The 18026-nt window shown below is 35.3% G+C and overlaps 2 protein-coding genes across 8 annotated transcripts in view; both read right to left on the bottom strand.

Annotated features, from left to right (window-relative positions):
* LOC144841140 (uncharacterized) overlaps positions 1-18026 on the bottom strand; it is an 88694-nt gene that overhangs the window by 69339 nt on the left and 1329 nt on the right. Inside the window, exons 5-10 of one of the 5 annotated variants that reach the window (XR_013611992.1) lie at positions 17826-17999; positions 17146-17307; positions 16694-16998; positions 16280-16527; positions 13987-15982; positions 11730-13464 (exon numbers count right to left, since the gene is read on the bottom strand). Coding sequence is in view for 4 of the 5 variants with exons in the window: in XM_078697347.1 (XP_078553473.1) it covers positions 15726-15982; positions 16280-16527; positions 16694-16998; positions 17146-17307; positions 17826-17999 (1146 nt within the window). In the remaining variant the exon portion in view is untranslated. Of the gene's footprint in view, positions 1-11729; positions 15983-16279; positions 16528-16693; positions 16999-17145; positions 17308-17825; positions 18000-18026 lie in introns of those variants that run through there. The other 4 variants (XM_078697344.1, XM_078697346.1, XM_078697347.1 and 1 more) reach the window with 4 other exon arrangements.
* On the bottom strand, positions 905-10967 carry LOC144841149 (2-Hydroxyacid oxidase 1-like). 3 transcript variants are annotated; one of them, XM_078697363.1, is made up of 8 exons: positions 6265-6677; positions 5351-5502; positions 4816-5077; positions 4182-4306; positions 4002-4093; positions 3685-3846; positions 3500-3569; positions 905-2745 (listed from the first exon to the last, which is right to left on the bottom strand). In XM_078697363.1, the coding sequence occupies exons 1-8, from the start codon at positions 6411-6413 to the stop codon at positions 2681-2683; spliced, it is 1077 nt and encodes a 358-aa protein (XP_078553489.1). In that variant the 5' UTR covers positions 6414-6677; the 3' UTR covers positions 905-2680. The 3 variants fall into 3 exon arrangements, with proteins under 3 accessions (XP_078553489.1, XP_078553491.1, XP_078553490.1); XM_078697365.1 differs by lacking the exons at positions 3500-3569; positions 3685-3846; positions 4002-4093; ... (2 more) ...; positions 5351-5502; positions 6265-6677 and adding exons at positions 8026-8095; positions 8205-8366; positions 8541-8632; ... (2 more) ...; positions 9748-9899; positions 10733-10967 and having other exon boundaries at positions 910-2745; XM_078697364.1 differs by lacking the exons at positions 905-2745; positions 3500-3569; positions 3685-3846; ... (3 more) ...; positions 5351-5502; positions 6265-6677 and adding exons at positions 7116-7866; positions 8026-8095; positions 8205-8366; ... (3 more) ...; positions 9748-9899; positions 10733-10965.

Genomic DNA, 18026 nt, shown 5'->3' with positions numbered 1-18026 from the left:
TAAGACGACGGAATTTCACGCTAAGCTCCGCCCACTTTGTTAAAGCTCAAGCATAAATTATTCATGAGCACCGTCCTATGGCTTCCCCGTACCTAGTAAAGGTGCATACAAATTAGTACTTAAAAGTTGTAATATATAGTAATCTGTCAAACATTATTAAAACTTCTTACCTTAAATCACACTCAGCAGCTGTTACAACAATTGAAATTAAGAAAAGAAGAAAACCGAAAAGAACCGATCGATTCGATTCAAATCTCCTGGAGCGTGTCCGGACAACTAACCCCTGGACAATTACCACCCGGACAACTACCACCCGGACAATGACCCCCTCCCCACTGAAGTTCAGTAAGTTGTACAAGATCGTATTTATAACCTAAGGTGTAGGTGTGGTTGTTCAGAGAGTGTTGTTGTTCTAGAGGGGTATTTGTCCTAGGGGCATAGCAGTTGGACTAGAGGGTAGTTGTAAGATAGTGGGACTGGAGCAGCCCCATATTATTGATAAAATTGGCCCGATTTTGTTCTCTCTTTTCTTTTTCAAAACAAATGTTTTACTGTTAGAGCTTATGTTATGCTGTTTAATGACTACTACAAGTCCAGTAATAATGGAATATTGGTTTGGCTGTTACTACTTCATAGAAGAACTTTAATTGGTTTGTTTTTTTACATTTTCTCCCCACTCATGAGAAAATAGGACAACAAACGTTTTTAAAACCTAAAGAATAATTATATCCATGATGTGTTTATGAGCAAAAAAAAAAAACTATTTCATTTTATTCTAATTCGTATTCTACAGCAAAGATTTTATTTAATTTTACTTTAGATTAAAAAAAAAACCTACACTATTAATCAATTGATTACATTAGACGATTTGAAAATCAATCTCTCTCTCCCCCGTTTGACAGGTTCATACATTTCTTCCTATTATGAAAACATAGCTAACTGCGCCAATTGAGGAAATCGTTTTTCATACTTTGTCCTAGAAGTTTAAAAAAAATAGATATCGCTACAGTTATTACAAAAATAGACTACAAATCTTAGGTACATACGTCGATATTTTAATAATTTCACGTCAAATATTGTTAAATGTATAGTGTGGTACAACGCCCTCGTAGTCCCCTCTTCACACACAATTTGATTTTACAACACAATTGGCACCAAAAGAAGCAGCTTGTTAATTTGGTTACCAATCGTAGTTGTCCAAAGCTGTAGTTGTTCCTAGCATGGAAATTATAGTTCCATGTTCCTAGTGGGTAGCTAGAAGGTAGTTTTCCTAGTGGGTAATTGTCATAGGGGGTAATTGTCGTGATGAGTTGCTAGACTCTGATCTCTGGCCTGAATATGTATATATTAGAAGGTACTTATTTTATTTATTTTATTTTAACCATACTTAATGAGGGTGATCCATCCAGCATTTGCTGATTATTTGGGACCCTCAGAACAGATACAATATACAAAATACAACAAAAACAGAAAAGAAACGAAATAGAAACGATGAATTATAATAATGGAGGGTCAAAACATAAATATTCCATTGAGATGTGTATCTTATAACTGTAGATCGTTTGATAGTCGCCAAAAAGAGGTATATGATTTATGCTGCCAAAATGATATAGTTTGTATCCAGGAACACTGGCTTACAAACAATAACCTAAAACTTAAATATTTTCATAATGAATTTGATAGCATTGCTGTTTCTGCTGTTGACACGGCGAACTCGCGCGACAGAGATCAATAAAAAAAAATAACGCGACAAATCAAATAAAATACTGAAAGATGAGGGCGTATCAATTTGATCTCTGTCGCGCGTGCGTACAACTGAGGACTAGTGCTGTTCCGCCGTACCACGCCGAGAATGTTAAAGAGTCGCTATCCAATCGAGTTTGAACAATACCATGAAAGCCCCAGTGGTCTAATGGTTAGGGCAACTGCATATCAAGCAGACGGTCCGAGTTCGAGTCTCGGTTGGGGCGACTTTTTCTCATTCTCACAGATTTCCTCATCTCTATCGTTTCAAATTAATTAATTAAATTTCAGTATATCACCGGGCGGTTTAGAATTAATGTTCTTTGCCTAATGTGTTTATATTGTTGTTGTTTATATATAATTTGTTATTGAGCTATGGAGAATTACTTTTTTTTCCGAAATAAAAGATGAATGAATGGTTATGAACGATCATACGATCGTCGGGCCCACGGAAGATAGGGCCCATTCAAGACGATCGGGTACCAACGCCTTGGACCCGATCGTCTGTTTACCTGGATGAACACGTTCAATGAGGATGAAGAGAAGTCTAACGATAAAAAAAAGTAAAACAAAGAAATTGTATTGCAGATATTGTTTTAGTTCGGTCTTCTTTCACCGGCCACACGGGACTACTTTCTGTTTCAGGTTCAGATTGCATTGTCTTCAAGAATGAAGCATTCGGATTTCCGCAAAACATGGTTAATGATCTGATTTAGCCTAAATTGTTTATAGGCCTAATAGTGGGAAATGAGTCGTGTACATTTGACATTTGATCCAATAAGTTCTGTCCATAAAATAAAAACAGCATAAAGATTAAATAAATTATTATTAATCATAATTATCTTGTGAGTTCCGTATCTGTCTACTACGTATGAATTTTTCGATACAATTATAACCTGAAATGTGATCTCTCGTTCTTCTTAAATCAGGGATGTTGCTAAAGTCTAGACGATGTCGATTTCGTTATAACCGTTTCGTTTATGTCACTTAGGGATGGACAACCTGCAAGCAAAAGAAAATGATATCTAAGCCATGCAACTGAAGATTGAGGTACTCCTCATGAATAGACTGTAGTGCATTAATATGTTGACATTATAACTATAGCATCTCTTTGACTATAATAGGCCTATATTCACACAGTGCATATCGAATTCAATGGATGGTGATCTAAATCACATGGAAAAACAAGGCCATATACATGGCTGCAGTCGCGTGATCAAGTTAGTGTTTACCGACCAACCGACCGACCGACCGACATAGTGAGCTGTAGAGTCGCGTTTCACGCGACTAAAAAGTTGAATTGGATTTTGATACGCGCATTCAGTATGACCAAAAGGAATGTCTTAGGCCGTGTTTCCACAGCCACAAATTAACCGATAATTAACCGATAACAATTAACCGATAATAACCGATAACAATTAACCGATAAACTGCCTGTGGAAACGGAGTTTAACCGATTCCCCCACTCCAGAAAAATTATCTCAATCAAATCAGATAATTATCGGATAAATGCGATAATTGTTTACCTTTGACCTGGAGAACAAAATGTTTGCGTTGTGATGATTGGCAATCTGGTTGTTTTGGTAATAACTTTAAAGCGCACTTTATTGGTTAAAACATTAACCGATAATTCTGTTTTGGCTGCGGAAAGACGGCCTTTACATTGTGTCAGACTCACAACTTCACACTACATCGACAGGGACATATATACAAATATATAGGCCTAAATCAAATAAAAATAATTACGTAATCTTACCACATAAACCCATTGATATCCTAAGCTCATTATTCAGGATTTCAAGTACAGATTTCACCCCGTTTTCACCCTTTAAAATAAAAGAATATCATTATGTTAGGCCTACTGTTGTTTTGTTTTGTTTATTTTTTGTTTTACGGTAAAAAATGTGCACACGTTGAACTTAAAATACTAAAAGAACGTACGTTCACTGCGAGTCCCCATACTATTGGTCGACCAACCATTACAGATTTCGCGCCAAGTGCGAGCGCTTTGATGACGTCAGTTCCCTTACGTATACCACTGTCCATCAGAATATCAACCCCGGTATGTTTTACAGCGTCTACAATTTCCGACAACGCATCAATCTGTAAATTAAAATTTTACACTTTCTATATGCAATGTAGGCTTGAATTTGTGACGTAATCAACACGACATTTGCCTACAGTACACACAGCATAAGATCAATATTATGGTGCCGTAATATCATCTTAACTGAAAGTTATTATTGGAGATGACCAACCGAAGCTTCTACACAGTCGAGGGCTCTTCCACCATGGTTTGAAACAACAATACCATCTACGCCGTGTTTGACCGCTTCGATTGCGTCTTCTCCTATAGAAAACAAACACAGGAAATTCAAATGACAATTTTAATGGGATTTCAACATACATTATTTTAACTGCTTAATGGTGACTCTTACTTGTCATAATGCCTTTGACGGCGACTTGTAACTTTGTAATGCTTTTTAACCAACTTATATCTTCCCAGGATAAAGAAGGTAGATAGAAACTGAAATTATCGTCAGCGGGAACAACATTGGGAGAACTGAAAATGTTAAAGAAATATGATTTATACAATTAGCGGCTATGTGTTAGCATGGAGGAAATATACATATATATATATATATATATATTTCCTCCATGGTGTTAGTATTGCACTTCGCTTCCAGATACCCAGTTACTGTTTTCGCAGGGAAAAAAACAAAACAAAACTTGCTGGGTGTGTAAGTTGTGACGGATGCCTAAATGACAAGTCCCATTTTTGTTCCAGCTTCAACATTTTTGACAAGTTAAACATTGTTCAAGTTCATTTTATTCACACGAAGCAACATTAAATGATAAAAGGAGGTTTAACACTGGTTCAAACAGAAAAAAAATGGATCAAGATTCATAGACAGGAAAAACATGGGTTTACAGACGGTACATTACTACGCTAGAGACAAAGTATGGACAAGACAAGAACAAACAATACGAGTAAAAGAGGAGTTTAAAATTGGTCACGTTAAGGGTGAAATATTTAAGTTGGTTTATATATACTTTTAATCTAATACAAACCGTAACGACGTTGGGTTTGCCACTGTGAACTGATTCCTCTTGTCAGTCAGCCTGTTTGATGGAATCTTCAGATCGATTGTCACCAATATTGCTTTGAAGCCATGTCGTTCCGCTTTACGGACAACGTTAACAATGACGCGTCGATCTTTGACAACATAGAGTTGAAGCCACTTTACTCCAGTTGGACTCTCTTTTGCTACGTCGTCTATACTTGTCGTCGTCCACGGGCTGAACGTAAACGCGGTGCCCATTCCAGCACATGCTAAAGGGATAAAAGTTATTAATTAAGTTAGTTTCTGGTTAAGTTGTGTGATGGTCTAGCAGTGGTATTTATTGATGTGTTGAACCAACCATAGGATAACGTACCATGGATATAGTAACAGTTCCACAACGTAATTGTCTGTTAATTGTGATGGACCTGTATTATACCATGGATTAATGAATATTCATTAATACATGAAGTGTCGTTATTGGTTGATTAAAGTTTGCGTTGCGCGTTTCACATTTCGTTGCCTTTTAAGTCAATAAAACATACCCCTGGCCACTGCATATTCTCCATCTGGATGGACCATCTTTGCGGCTGAAAACGGAGCGACGACAACGGGAAAGTCTATGTCGCATCCCAGTACTCTCTGCTTTGTGTTGATCGTCGATATATCACGCATGTGCCGTGGCCTTAGTTTATATCTGAAAAAGTACAACCTAATATGGTTACCGGCTATCATTAATGATCAAATTGCACCGCTTTAGAATAACTCGCACCCGCGTCTATGATCGATTTTCGACAATTCTACGAACAGTCGAGCATTATATTTTCTGCTTACTGTATATCTACACGCATACCTTTATATTGTCCTCCATAGCCAATTCGATTCGAAAATTATTTACCTGAAATACCGTAATTTAGAGCAAAAATAATTTTACTGACTAGAAGTCAATGGTTTTTTTGTTGAATTTAACCGTTTATTTGGTCTATATATTGTAAGTGAAAACATTGTTTTATGTGTTTCTTTTTCTACGAAAGTGAACCAATTTATTAAAACTTTAAAATGGCCTCTTTTTTAAAAATTAATCTTCATTTTTTATGTTTTTGTTCTTTAAGTTACCCGTCTACATTCTAGTTCAAGTTTCGCGTAGTGACGTCATCCGTCTTGTTAAGTATTATCTGTGGTATCACTTATATTCAATACACAGTAATAATATGTACTCAGGCGATTTCAGTACAGCTTTTAATCTGATATGCGAGGACGTGAGTACCTCGATCAGTAGTCAGGTGAGCACGATACACTGTGTGAACAAAATCAATCAAAGACAAACATATGAACTATAATAATGTGTAGCGATGTATACATTTTGGTATGAAACTTATATAAAAGCTCGTTTCACACACGGAACATACGTGCGCTGTATCAATCGGATCCGTTAGGCCTACAATCAAAACGTTATTACCTCGAAAAGGCTGCAAGATTATCATGTAACGTCTCTGTTCCTTCCGTTCCTCCGTTGATAAATTCAAGCACTGCGGTGTCAGTTATTTTCAATTCCGCTTGTTTTTCAAAGTCGGCAACAGAGAAACACTTTTCCTGGGTCTTATCCATAGTATAGGCTTATTGCTAACATACTATACTATCCAAAATCCTGTGTGTATACTGTAGGCCTACTGACATTTTCATTGTTTGTAATGGCGGATTCAGAGTTCAGATCGTGAGGGCGTATACAATGGAAATTTGATACAGTAATAATAACATTAATAATCATTTATTGGCCTACGGCATATAAGTATATACCTCTCTCATCCGGTACTTCTTGGCGCGGCCTAGTATTTAGTATTATTGTTGTATCCATTTGAAAAAAAAACAGGCATGGTTCCCATTCTTGGACGCAACGCAAGTACGTAAGTAAGCGCAACGCAATTGACCAATCACAAGCGATGGATTATTATACTGGCGCAGTCAATACGCAAGTAAGCGCAACGCAATTGACCAATCACAAGCGATGGATTATTATACTGGCGCTGTCAATACGTAAGTACGCAAGTAAGCGCAACGCAATTGACCAATCACAAGCGATGGATTATTATACTGGCGCTGTCAATAAGTAAGTACGTAAGTAAGCGCAACGCAATTGACCAATCACAAGCGATGGATTATTATACTGGCGCTGTCAATATGTAAGTACGTAAGTAAGCGCAACGCAATTGACCAATCACAAGCGATGGATTATTATACTGGCGCTGTCAATATGTAAGTACGTAAGTAAGCGCAACGCAATTGACCAATCACAAGCGATGGATTATTATACTGGCGCTGTCAATATGTAAGTACGTAAGTAAGCGCAACGCAATTGACCAATCACAAGCGATGGATTATTATACTGGCACTGTCAATATGTAAGTACGTAAGTAAGCGCAACGCAATTGACCAATCACAAGCGATGGATTATTATACTGGCACTGTCAATACGCTTCAGTAGCGTATACGTCATTGTGTTGCGTCCATGTGGCAAGATTGATCACCGTCATTTCAAAGATGAAAGAAAGCATTTGTATACCGTATGACACCTTGTAGCATTATCGCTCTTTTTTAACCATTCTATTCTGGACTGTATCTTGTGAATAAATACATAAAATGTAAGACACGTTAAGCTAGTCTGACATTTAAATTTTTGTACCCGGGAAACCGATTAAAATGACAGTTTACATGCCCTCTTCTCATATGTTACACACTATACTTTTTCCGTTTCGTTTCTAAAACCCATGGAATTTCATTTTCACGTATCCTTAAATTTATTTTCTAAGTTACTAGACAGCGAAATCATTATGTAATCGATTAATAATCCGTAATATGAAGGTGGTGTACTGTTTCAACACATCAATACAATACTATTTCATCCATTTGTGTATCCATGCGTACTGACGGCTCATCCTACAACATAATATGTTTATCATATTAATGTAACCCATCTCTTCATTGAATCCGCCTCTGTTTTACAGTCTGGACGATGTCGATTTCTTTATAACCGTTTGATTAATATCACTCAGAGATGGACAACCTGAAAAAAATATGAACACTCAAAACGTCATTCGCACTTATTCAATACTCTGAAACTAATATTTTTCATTTACACGGAAAGCGGAGATAAAATAAACGCGGCAATAATAAACGCTAATTTGGTTTCGTTAATTGGTCTAGATTCGTTTCGTAGTCTTACCACATAAACCCATTGATATCCTAAGCTCATTTTTCAGGATTTCAAGTACAGATTTCACACCGTTTTCGCCCTGTCAAAAAAGGAAGAATATTAAAATGTAGTTTATTTATTTATTTTACGGCCCAAAATTCCTTTGACAAACTCAATGAACTTTAAGAAGAAGAATGAAAAGAACGTACATCTACTGCGAGTCCCCATACTATTGGTCTACCAATCATTACAGCTTTCGCACCAAGTGCGAGCGCTTTGATGACGTCAGTTCCCTTACGTATACCGCTGTCCATCAAAATATCAACCCCGGTATGTTTAACGGCCTCTACAATTTCTGATAACGCATCAATCTGTGAAATAAAATGATGAAACGTAATACAAATAATATATCGCGTAAAAAAACCTTTTGGTGGCTTTAATGACATAACCAACACGGTATTTGTACAGTGCATATACGATATTGCGTCTCATGCAATATTAACCAAAACGAAAAGAAGCTGTGGTATTAATTGAAGATGACATACCGACGCCTCTACACAGTTGAGGGCTCTTCCACCATGGTTTGAAACAACAATACCATCTACGCCGTGTTGGACCGCTTCGATTGCGTCTTCTCCTATAATTGAAACACTCGAGTTTGACATTGGTATATAAGAGAGAATATCATGTCAACAGCATTATTTGATTTGTCTTACTTGTCATAACGCCTTTGACTGCGACTTGTAACTTTGTAATGCCTTTTAACCAACTAATATCGTCCCAGGATAAAGAAGGTAGAAAGAACTGATCTGTATCGTCAATGGAAGCATTGGGGGATCTGCAAATAATAAAACATTAATATTAAACATTGTGACAAATCTATTTGAACTCTTTTCCGGCTTTTTGTTCACTCCGTTTCCTCTTCAGAGATCCAGAGAGTTAGGGTACGCGGCTTGTTTGAGGTGCCGGCCGGCCATGCGAGTGTAGTTGCAACGGGACGTCGTGTTCTCCTCAAAGACCCACCCTTCTCCCTATCCTGAATCAGCTTCTGACTTTTTGTAACAAAATCAATTGTGATAATAAAGAATTGTATTCATTTTAATACAAACCGTAACAACTCCGGGTTTGCCATTGTGAACTGATTGCTCTTGTCAGTCAGCCTGTTTGACGGAATCTTCAGATCGATTGTCACCAATATTGCTTTGAAGCCATGTCGTTCCGCTTTACGGACAACGTTAACAATGACGCGTCGATCTTTGACAACATAAAGTTGAAGCCACTTTACTCCAGTTGGACTCTCTTTTGTTACGTCGTCTATACTTGTCGACGTCCACGAGCTGAGCGTGAACGCGGTACCCATTCCAGCGCATGCTATGGAACAGAACAAAACTGTTTTTATTATCCGTTTACTTTGCTTAGAACTCTCACCAAAAAACATTTGTCATACTTTGAACGCGTGTGTCAAATCTGGTCAAGATAGTCCAAACACTGGCATTTTAAAGTATTGAACACCAGGTATGCATGCATAACCAAATTAAAGTGCCATGACGTACGGTAGGTTGTTTTCGATTAGGAGGAAAGACGTAAGTCGGCCAATTTTGACGAAATGATCACCCATCTGAACAACAACCGGCCGCTTGTGATTGGATATATAAATACTTGCTGTATTAACGTGTTTGCATTGCCTCCTACATAAGTGGAACCAAGATATAATGATAAATAGACGTATTAGATGTATTTAACCTTACATACCCCTGGCCACTGCGTATTCTCCATCTGGGTGGGCCATCTTTGCGAACGCAAACGGAGCGACGACAACGGGAAAGTCTATGTCGCATCCTAGTACTCTCTGCTGTGTGTTGATCGTCGATATATCCCGCATGTGCCGTGGCCTTAATTTATATCTGAAAAAGTAAAACTTTTAACTAATCTTTATCGGCTATAAATGTTGTCATTTCTCATTTCTTTATTTGCTTCATTCCACAAACATTACATAATAAAATCAAACTTTACCGCTCATCTGTGTAAATTGAAAACAAATTGTCTCCGATTCGGTCATTGACGGTTGAATATTGAATAAAAATGCAAATTATCTCCTGTACAATCTGCTCTACCAGCAACAATTAAAAGTTGATTTATATTATCGTTCGGTGTATTCTTTAGGAACGTATATATGGATTGGCAATAATTCGGCGTAGTTTTTCATATTCTTCCCACACGCCTTTTCATATAAGTCTTTGGCGTTTTATACAAAGAGGGTAATTTATATGAACTCGATTATTAATGATTTAGTAGCAAAGCAATCTAACAACATCTCTCTGGAGATCAAAGGGTTTATCTGTGGCTGCGACACTATCAGCACTGCAGTGCTGTTGATATTTGTCGCAGCCAGACATAACATCAAGGACTACATGGCACGCCAAGCTGTCATTTATTCAAGCAAGAGATATCTTAGTTTTAAATAGCGATATCTTAGTTTTAAATAGATATTAATAGAGATATCTTTGGGCCTATAGTTTAAAACTAAGATATCTTTATTTCCGAATAAATGACAGCTTGGCGCTCCTTAAAGGACTGTTACGCGTTCCTGTCTTGGCAAAGAAAGCTCAGTGTCCTTTGGCCTTAATCTTATATCTACCAAACCTCATTCTTACAAGAATAAATTAGCAGGTGAGCTCGTCTCCAGTTCGTTAATCCTAGCCCTACCAGCAATACGGTATAATATTGTCATTTTTACCTGGAAAAGGCTGCAAGATTATCACGCAACGTCTCTGTTCCTTCCGTTCCTCCGTTGAAATAGCCGAGTGCTGCGGTGTCAGTTATTTTCAATTCCGCTTGTTTTTCGAAGTCGGCAACAGAGTAACACTTTTCCCGCATTTTATCCATATCTACCTACTATCCACTGCTGTAATACCATACCAAAGAATAATAGGTATTTGTGTATTGTTAAACGACGCCTGAACTTCAGTACACGGATACCATGGATCGAGAATACAGTAATAACAGTACCAGTGACAACGAATCCACTCACAACGTGGGCGCGCATGGGCATAAACAACACATTTTGTTATGCATTTATTGTAGGCCCTATCCGTGTTTAAAAATTACGTCGGGGAATGGAAAGCGTCTATAGGCCTATAATATCATAACGCTTTACCATTATTGTGTAAACAATCTAATTATTCTATTAAAAGCTGAATTTTAAAAAAGACAGTTAATTACCTTTACCCACGGTTTTTAAACGATTAAAATTACAGTTTGACTCATGCGTGTAAATACAGAAGTTTCTTTTTGGGAAAGTAGACCTTGCTATGTTTCCATTTTCTAAATACACTAAACAAAAGGTGAAATGCGGTAATTCATATTTAGAAGTATTATTATTACATCATTCTGTCCGTTTTTATTGATGTTAACTCCGCCTTTTTTAGGATAATTAAATGGTTTTGATTTATATAAGTGCCCATGTTGTATATTTGTTTGTTTTGTTGCTTGTCTTTTTATGTTAGGCTAATTTTATCAAATATGTTTCATGTAATAATAAAGAATGTTTAGTATGGCGAGAATTCGAATTCCCACGCGACATACCAATCCATTTCAGTTACATAATAGGCCTATACTATTAGTATTAATTGTATACTATACTTTACTATATACATATACTATATATACTGTTAATATTATTACAGTATATGGCAAGTCAAATACAACAGTAGAAAATCAATGACAACTTTAACAATATTTAAAAAGCAATCGTTTATTCTGAAAATAATGCAATTTGATTTGAACAAAGTTGAAACCAAAATAAGCCATAAAATAAAATATTAAAACACACAACACTGTGATAAATAATTACAGTATTAACTATAATTACATATATTAACTAAATTGTATAAATCATTACATTTTATTCTTCAAAAAAATCAGAATTCACGGGGGAAAATATACGTAAAAGGGGAGGCTTCTTAGCGTTGATGTACTGTACATGCATTTGTCTACAGTAACAACATTTATAGGTATATCAGTTTAAGACACTGTAAAGTTACCATTATGAAAGCAATTCCATCCACCTGTTAGTACAGTATCAATACTTGACAATTTTAGTTTATCAGAATTTAAATTAACTGAAATAAAGAGCTCAAAATATCCTAATTGTATTTATTAATGACCAGAATACATGCTACATTTGTTATTATAGTATATTTATGGACTGAATAAATTTGTCGGAGATAAAGAATACTGTATCATCCAATAATTCAACAGTTAGATTCTGTGTGCAAACACACACACACAGACAACGTGTACTAGACCTACATAATATACACCAAAAATGGTACAATATCCCATATTTAACATATTACCAACGCTTAAAACGTATATAAGCACATATTGTAACAGACATTAATATACCAGATATATCTAGAAACAACGTTATTTTTCTATTACATTTACAGTATTAATGCATAAGATCTATCTAAGGTTATTAGATATGAAGTTATTGCTGTAGAATAAATGTTTCCTAATTTCTACGATGTTAGAAAACGAAATTGCTTATATAGAGCATCTAACGTTTGAACTTTGACATATAATGGGTGAACTTTATTCAAAATGATATTCAGAGGCTTGTGAAATGTAAACAAAAATACTGTATATTGTTTCATTTTCATTTGTTGGTAGGATTGTATTATTTTTTTCTTTAAAATTTATTTAAAATAATTTCACTAAAAGAAAAAATTGTTTGCAATGGGAAAAGTTAACAAATGATATAATGTAAATGTATAAATTGTGCTCGCATTGAAATAAATTTTCTTTAAGTATTGTTTTTCGAGCATAAATTCTTACTAGAATTTGGCTGTAGAGCACCTATTCCTTTCTGATTATTGTTTGTATACAGTGCCAACAGTAATAAGGCATTAAAATAATTTAACGTAAACTTACTTCATTTAATATTTGAGCAAATTGGAATGTAATATAAAATAGAACAAAATTTCATTAAATCAATAAAAAAACATTATTGAAAATTCATTCTGCTGCAGTAAGTAATGTATTGATGTAAATACCTGTACCAATGTTTCATGTATCTACCATCCATCTTAGAAAATGTAATTTTTTTGTTTCGATTCATTTTAATTGAAAACATTTGGTTTTAATAATCAACAGAATGGTTTCATTTTAAAGGGTTTTTTCACAAGGATAGCACAAACAACATTAAATTGATTCTTTTTACGAGTGTGGTTTTAAAAATAAATCTAACCTGTTATTCTTCTTTGAAAATATTTAATGAAAAAGTTTTTAAAGCAATTTAACCGTAATTTGTATAGCACATAGTAGAGTAAATCATTGGTTCACCTGTTACTGTAACTGAAATATCGTCCAATTTATGACTTCAGAATACATACAGCTCCATCTCGTTACCGGTTCCGAGGATTTTGAATGTTGGTATACTCCATTTTGTTATGTCTGTAAATAAATCTGCAATTTAAACACACAAGAAAGATATAGATGACAAAGTTTTCAAGACAAATTTTATATATAGTTTTTGCAATTTTTTAAGTATTACGAAGAAAACCGGTTGAAGAAAAAATATAATAATACTGTAATGTCATCATCCCATTCAAATTTATTTTTAATTTCTATAAATTTCATCATTATTAAAAATTGATGGCTTTAAAAAAAAACAACATATATTAGCGTATTGCAATAGACGCTTTAATAAAATGCGACATATTTTGGAACACTTTTTTATGATTAAAAAAATCCTTATACAATCCTTATTTTTTTTTTGCTCAAAAGTATTAATAATTAATAACAATTGACAATGTATACTGATATTTATTGTTATTTGTAAGTTAAAAAAACAAATCTGTATAAATGCATAACTTTTATCAACAAATAAAATTATTTTGTTTGTGATGACAGCTTATTTCTATTTTTCACAATATAAAAAAAATATATAATTGTATTGTACATTCTGGCAACTTATTGACCTCTAACCTTTATAAAGGCAAGAAGCATAATATTGAGAAGTGGACATTTTTATGTCATGTATGTATCGCTGAACTCTGCCATAATCTCTTGCAATCCACAGAACTTGTAGAAATAATGAAATCTAGGAAGAATGGCAATTGGAAATGCCTTTTGTAAAAGAAAAACAACCTGAAACAAAACTTTTCTATTAGAAAAAAAGAGATACGCAATCTACAGCATCCATCTCAGTTGCTCCCGTCCATTTCCAGAAAAGTAAGGCGGTCCGTTTATGGAAACACAAAATACCTTCTGCCAAACTTTGCATTGAAAATTAAAATGGAACTGTTGCCGACTTAACATGCAAGGCAAATTTTATATTATAAAAGAGTAAAGAAATGTAAAGATGTCATACAGTATTCCTGATGTAGGTAGAATTGAGAACAATAAAGGAAGGTAGGAAAGCTACTGTATATTATTACATTTTAGTCTGAATAGATTTGTTTTTTGCTAGGATGAGTGAGAACCAGATCGATTTGAATCCATTGTGGTGTTGTGTGAGAAAGCTTAAAAGAGTAACTCCCAACCTTAAACAGAGAGACTTCATCCCAACCTCAGCTAGAGTGCTGAGGGAGAATACATTATATGGCATCTAGACGCTCACATATCGAACTCTCAGATCCTAAATTTCTATACTACAGTAAACTCTCCCAAAAAGAGACTTTTTTCATGAGGTCCAAAAGATCCTAAATTCATTTTTACCATTAAAAACACATTCCAAAGGTGTCTGGTATTGGGAGAGTTGACTGTGTATTTGTGGTTTGGAAGCTTAGGTTGGGAAACACTTGTTTTTCATGCAGTTGAGAAAAAATGTCTTAATAAACAATCATCATGCAGCCTTTATCATCATATACAGCACAGCTACGTAGAAATGCATATATATATATATATTTATCCAATTAATCATCAATAAACCTTTATTGTAAAAAAGAAATGTACCAATTTATGTAAACTCAAGGATTAAGTCAACAAGAGTTGTTGGTTAAAAAAACTGGTCATGGACTCTCATGCACGCACACTCCAAATGGGAAACGCTTAACTTGTTGGTACTGTACAGGCTTTATATACCACCCAACAACCATCACGTCAGCAAAACCGACCTGTGTAAAAATGCTTTTTGTAGGTGGGATATTTTTCTCTTAATTATGCAATGTTTTAATAGATAAGTATATAAATAGACCAACTTTCACTTGCCTGAGAGGCATACCTTAAATTATGTGTGACCTCCTGTCTCAACTGGTTCTAAAACAATAGTGTGTTTATACGTCCAGCTGGTGTCATGACAACCGCACTTACGAGGGCGCTTACCGTCTCTTCAACAACCGCCTTATGCAATATTTCAGCATGTGACAATTAGACATATGCAATAACAGTGATCTTACAATTTATCTTATTTATATCTACTACATTATTATTTTCAATTATGGTTATTTTATTTAAGAGATTTTCTTATCAAAATACAAAAAAATGTATAATTAACAACAAAAAACATAATTTTGAAAATCTGTAAGCCAAATTTGTAATAAACAAAAAATTTTTTTTCATACATACTAATATTACATAGTTTTTAAATTTTACATTTCTGTCTTTTAATAAACATCAATATTTAGTATTTACTATCAAAGCTCTATTCTTTTTATACTTTCTTCGAATTTGTAGCGATTCCTGTTCCTGGTCCAACCTAATATCTACACAATCCACTCACCTTATTAAGCAACATTTTGCTCAACTTTTTCCATTTCTTCTAAGCTAGGCTTAGATTCCAGCACCTCTGGTACAACTGTCTGGTCATCGACAGGCTCGCAGCTGATTGGCTCATCTGGAACCTGCTCTGTTTTGATTGGTTCCATTTCAATAGTATCAGTTTCCTTTACCTCCCTGTTGCCATCTGTAGAAGACACTTCTCCATATTGATGAGGCTCTGATGCTGCTGTTTCCATTTCTTCTGTATTTTCTTCTTTAATTTCTTAAAACAAATTCAAAAGTTTTTAAGTTGCAGAAATCCTCTGTTTTAGAAGAAAAAACTGCTGTGAGGGTAAATTGTACATACAGGCACAACTGCTTAATGTCCATTCCAAAGGATGACAATAAACTAATTTTATGTTTAAATGTGTTGTAGGGCCCCTCGGAAGAGCAGTTTTATTTTATTACTGAGAGGGCTACCCTACTGAAAGAAAACGAAATAAAATAAAAAATAATTCTAATGCAGCCCTTTCTACACTATTCATAATTCAATTTTCCTATACTTTTCATCAGAACTTACTTTCTTGTTGCTCAGCTGAAGCTTCTTCCTTTTTCTCTCCATCCGACGGCTTCTTTTCTCTACTACGTTCTCTATCACGATCAGTTCTCTCACGGCTCTTTTTTCGTTCATGGCTTCTCGAGCGACGTCTATCTCTAGAGCGTGAACGCGAATATTTTCTGCTGCGTGAACCAGATCTTGATCTTCGCTTATCTCTGCTTCGTGAGCGAGACCGTCTTCTACGATCTCGACTACGACTCCTTCTGCGCCTAAAAGTAATAGACAGTAAAAATATCATAAATACAATCAGCCCTCGAAATGACGAATGCTGACGTTAATTTCGAGGGCTGTACAGTATTATTTTTAAATTTATTTTTGAAGGTACTGTATTTAGTATAAATCATAGATATCTATTTTTTTTTTAATGTATAGTACCTGTCCTTGTCTCTATCCCTATCTCGGCTTTTGCTTCTACGTCTTCTTTCGCGGCTCCTTGACCGTCTCCTGTCACGAGATCTACTCCTGCGACGACGATCCCTTGACCTAGATCGTGACCTTCTGTCTTTTCGCTCTTTCTCTTTTTTTTTTCGCCTTTCCTCTCTTTCTTTCTCGCGTTCCTTTTCCCTTTCTTCTCGCCTTTTTTGACGTTCTTCTTTTTCTTTCTCCCTTTCCTTCTCACGTTCCTCCCGTTCTTTTGCCCGTTTAGCTTCCAGCTCCTCTATTGGACGTCTTTGTTCTTTCTACAACACACAACATGATAAAGCATTATAAATCACAAAGTTTTGATTCATCTCATACCTTCAAACAAATAATGTATACGCAATACAGTGCTAAACAATACAAAATAATTGATATTTATTAAATAATAATAATTGACACTACAATACCTTAATTTCATCAATAGTGGCTTTAATCTTGGCGTAACCCATGTGTTGTTTTCCCATCAAGTGTTCATCCACGCGTGACTTGGCATCTCCTATAATAAGGAAGGCCGCACACACCTGGCATACCTCCATCTGCTTCTCCTGTGAAGCTATAGACTCCACAGACTGAAATTGCAAGGGAATTTATATTAAATTATTAATCAACAGACTCAGCACACACAATATTTATTTTTTTTTAAAGTGAAATCAAATTTATTGCCCTACTGTAAGCATATTAAGAGTGGAAGAGAGAACTTATTAAGTGGTGATGATTTTGGAATCAGAAAAATCCTGCCACAGTAGCAAAGTCAGAGCTTCAACTAGACTCAGGACTGAACTCTGCAAGCATTTTAACTACTACGTTAAAGTTTCACTAAATGAATCAATTAATACTACCAATACATATCAATCATTGCAGTTGGAGCATTTAAAAAAGTCACCAATTGTTTTTGTCACCCATCTTAGTTTTCCTCACCCATTCTTTGTCATATACTGTATATATGAAATTATTTTCGCGATTGTTTCATTTTCGCGATTCGTAACCTTCCCGCAAAAGTGGTAAATCGCAAGCAATTCTGTACACGAAAGTAATGGCATGCACAGTATTCTTTGTGACCCATCCTGTGCAGTGACAATACACTTACTACTCTTAACTGTTCTCTCTCATCTTTCAGTTGGTCCACCAATTTCATAGTGCCCTCTGCTTCCTCGACTTTCCCATCGCATCCCAACTGCTCCACTTGTTCTAGTAAATTGTTGATCTTCTCAGTCAAAAACTTTATCTTCTCTTCATTTTTATTCTTCAATGGTGTATGAAGCTGTCAATCAAATGAGTAAAATAAAAT

This window comes from Antedon bifida, chromosome 4, assembly GCF_963402885.1.
Source record: "Antedon bifida chromosome 4, ecAntBifi1.1, whole genome shotgun sequence".
NCBI lineage: Eukaryota > Metazoa > Echinodermata > Crinoidea > Comatulida > Antedonidae > Antedon > Antedon bifida.
This window is presented reverse-complemented; position numbering and strand designations above follow the sequence as displayed.

Bases quoted from the DNA above. Each gene is read 5' to 3' on its own strand.
- LOC144841149 (XM_078697363.1), bottom strand. From the start codon at position 6,413: ATGGATAAGACCCAGGAAAAGTGTTTCTCTGTTGCCGACTTTGAAAAA. The intron at 5,078-5,350 runs GTATGTTTTATT...TTATCCCTTTAG, and splicing joins AGAATATGCAGTGGCCAGGG to CATGTGCTGGAATGGGCACC. The intron at 4,307-4,815 runs GTTTGTATTAGA...TAACATTTTCAG, and splicing joins GCAAACCCAACGTCGTTACG to TTCTCCCAATGTTGTTCCCG.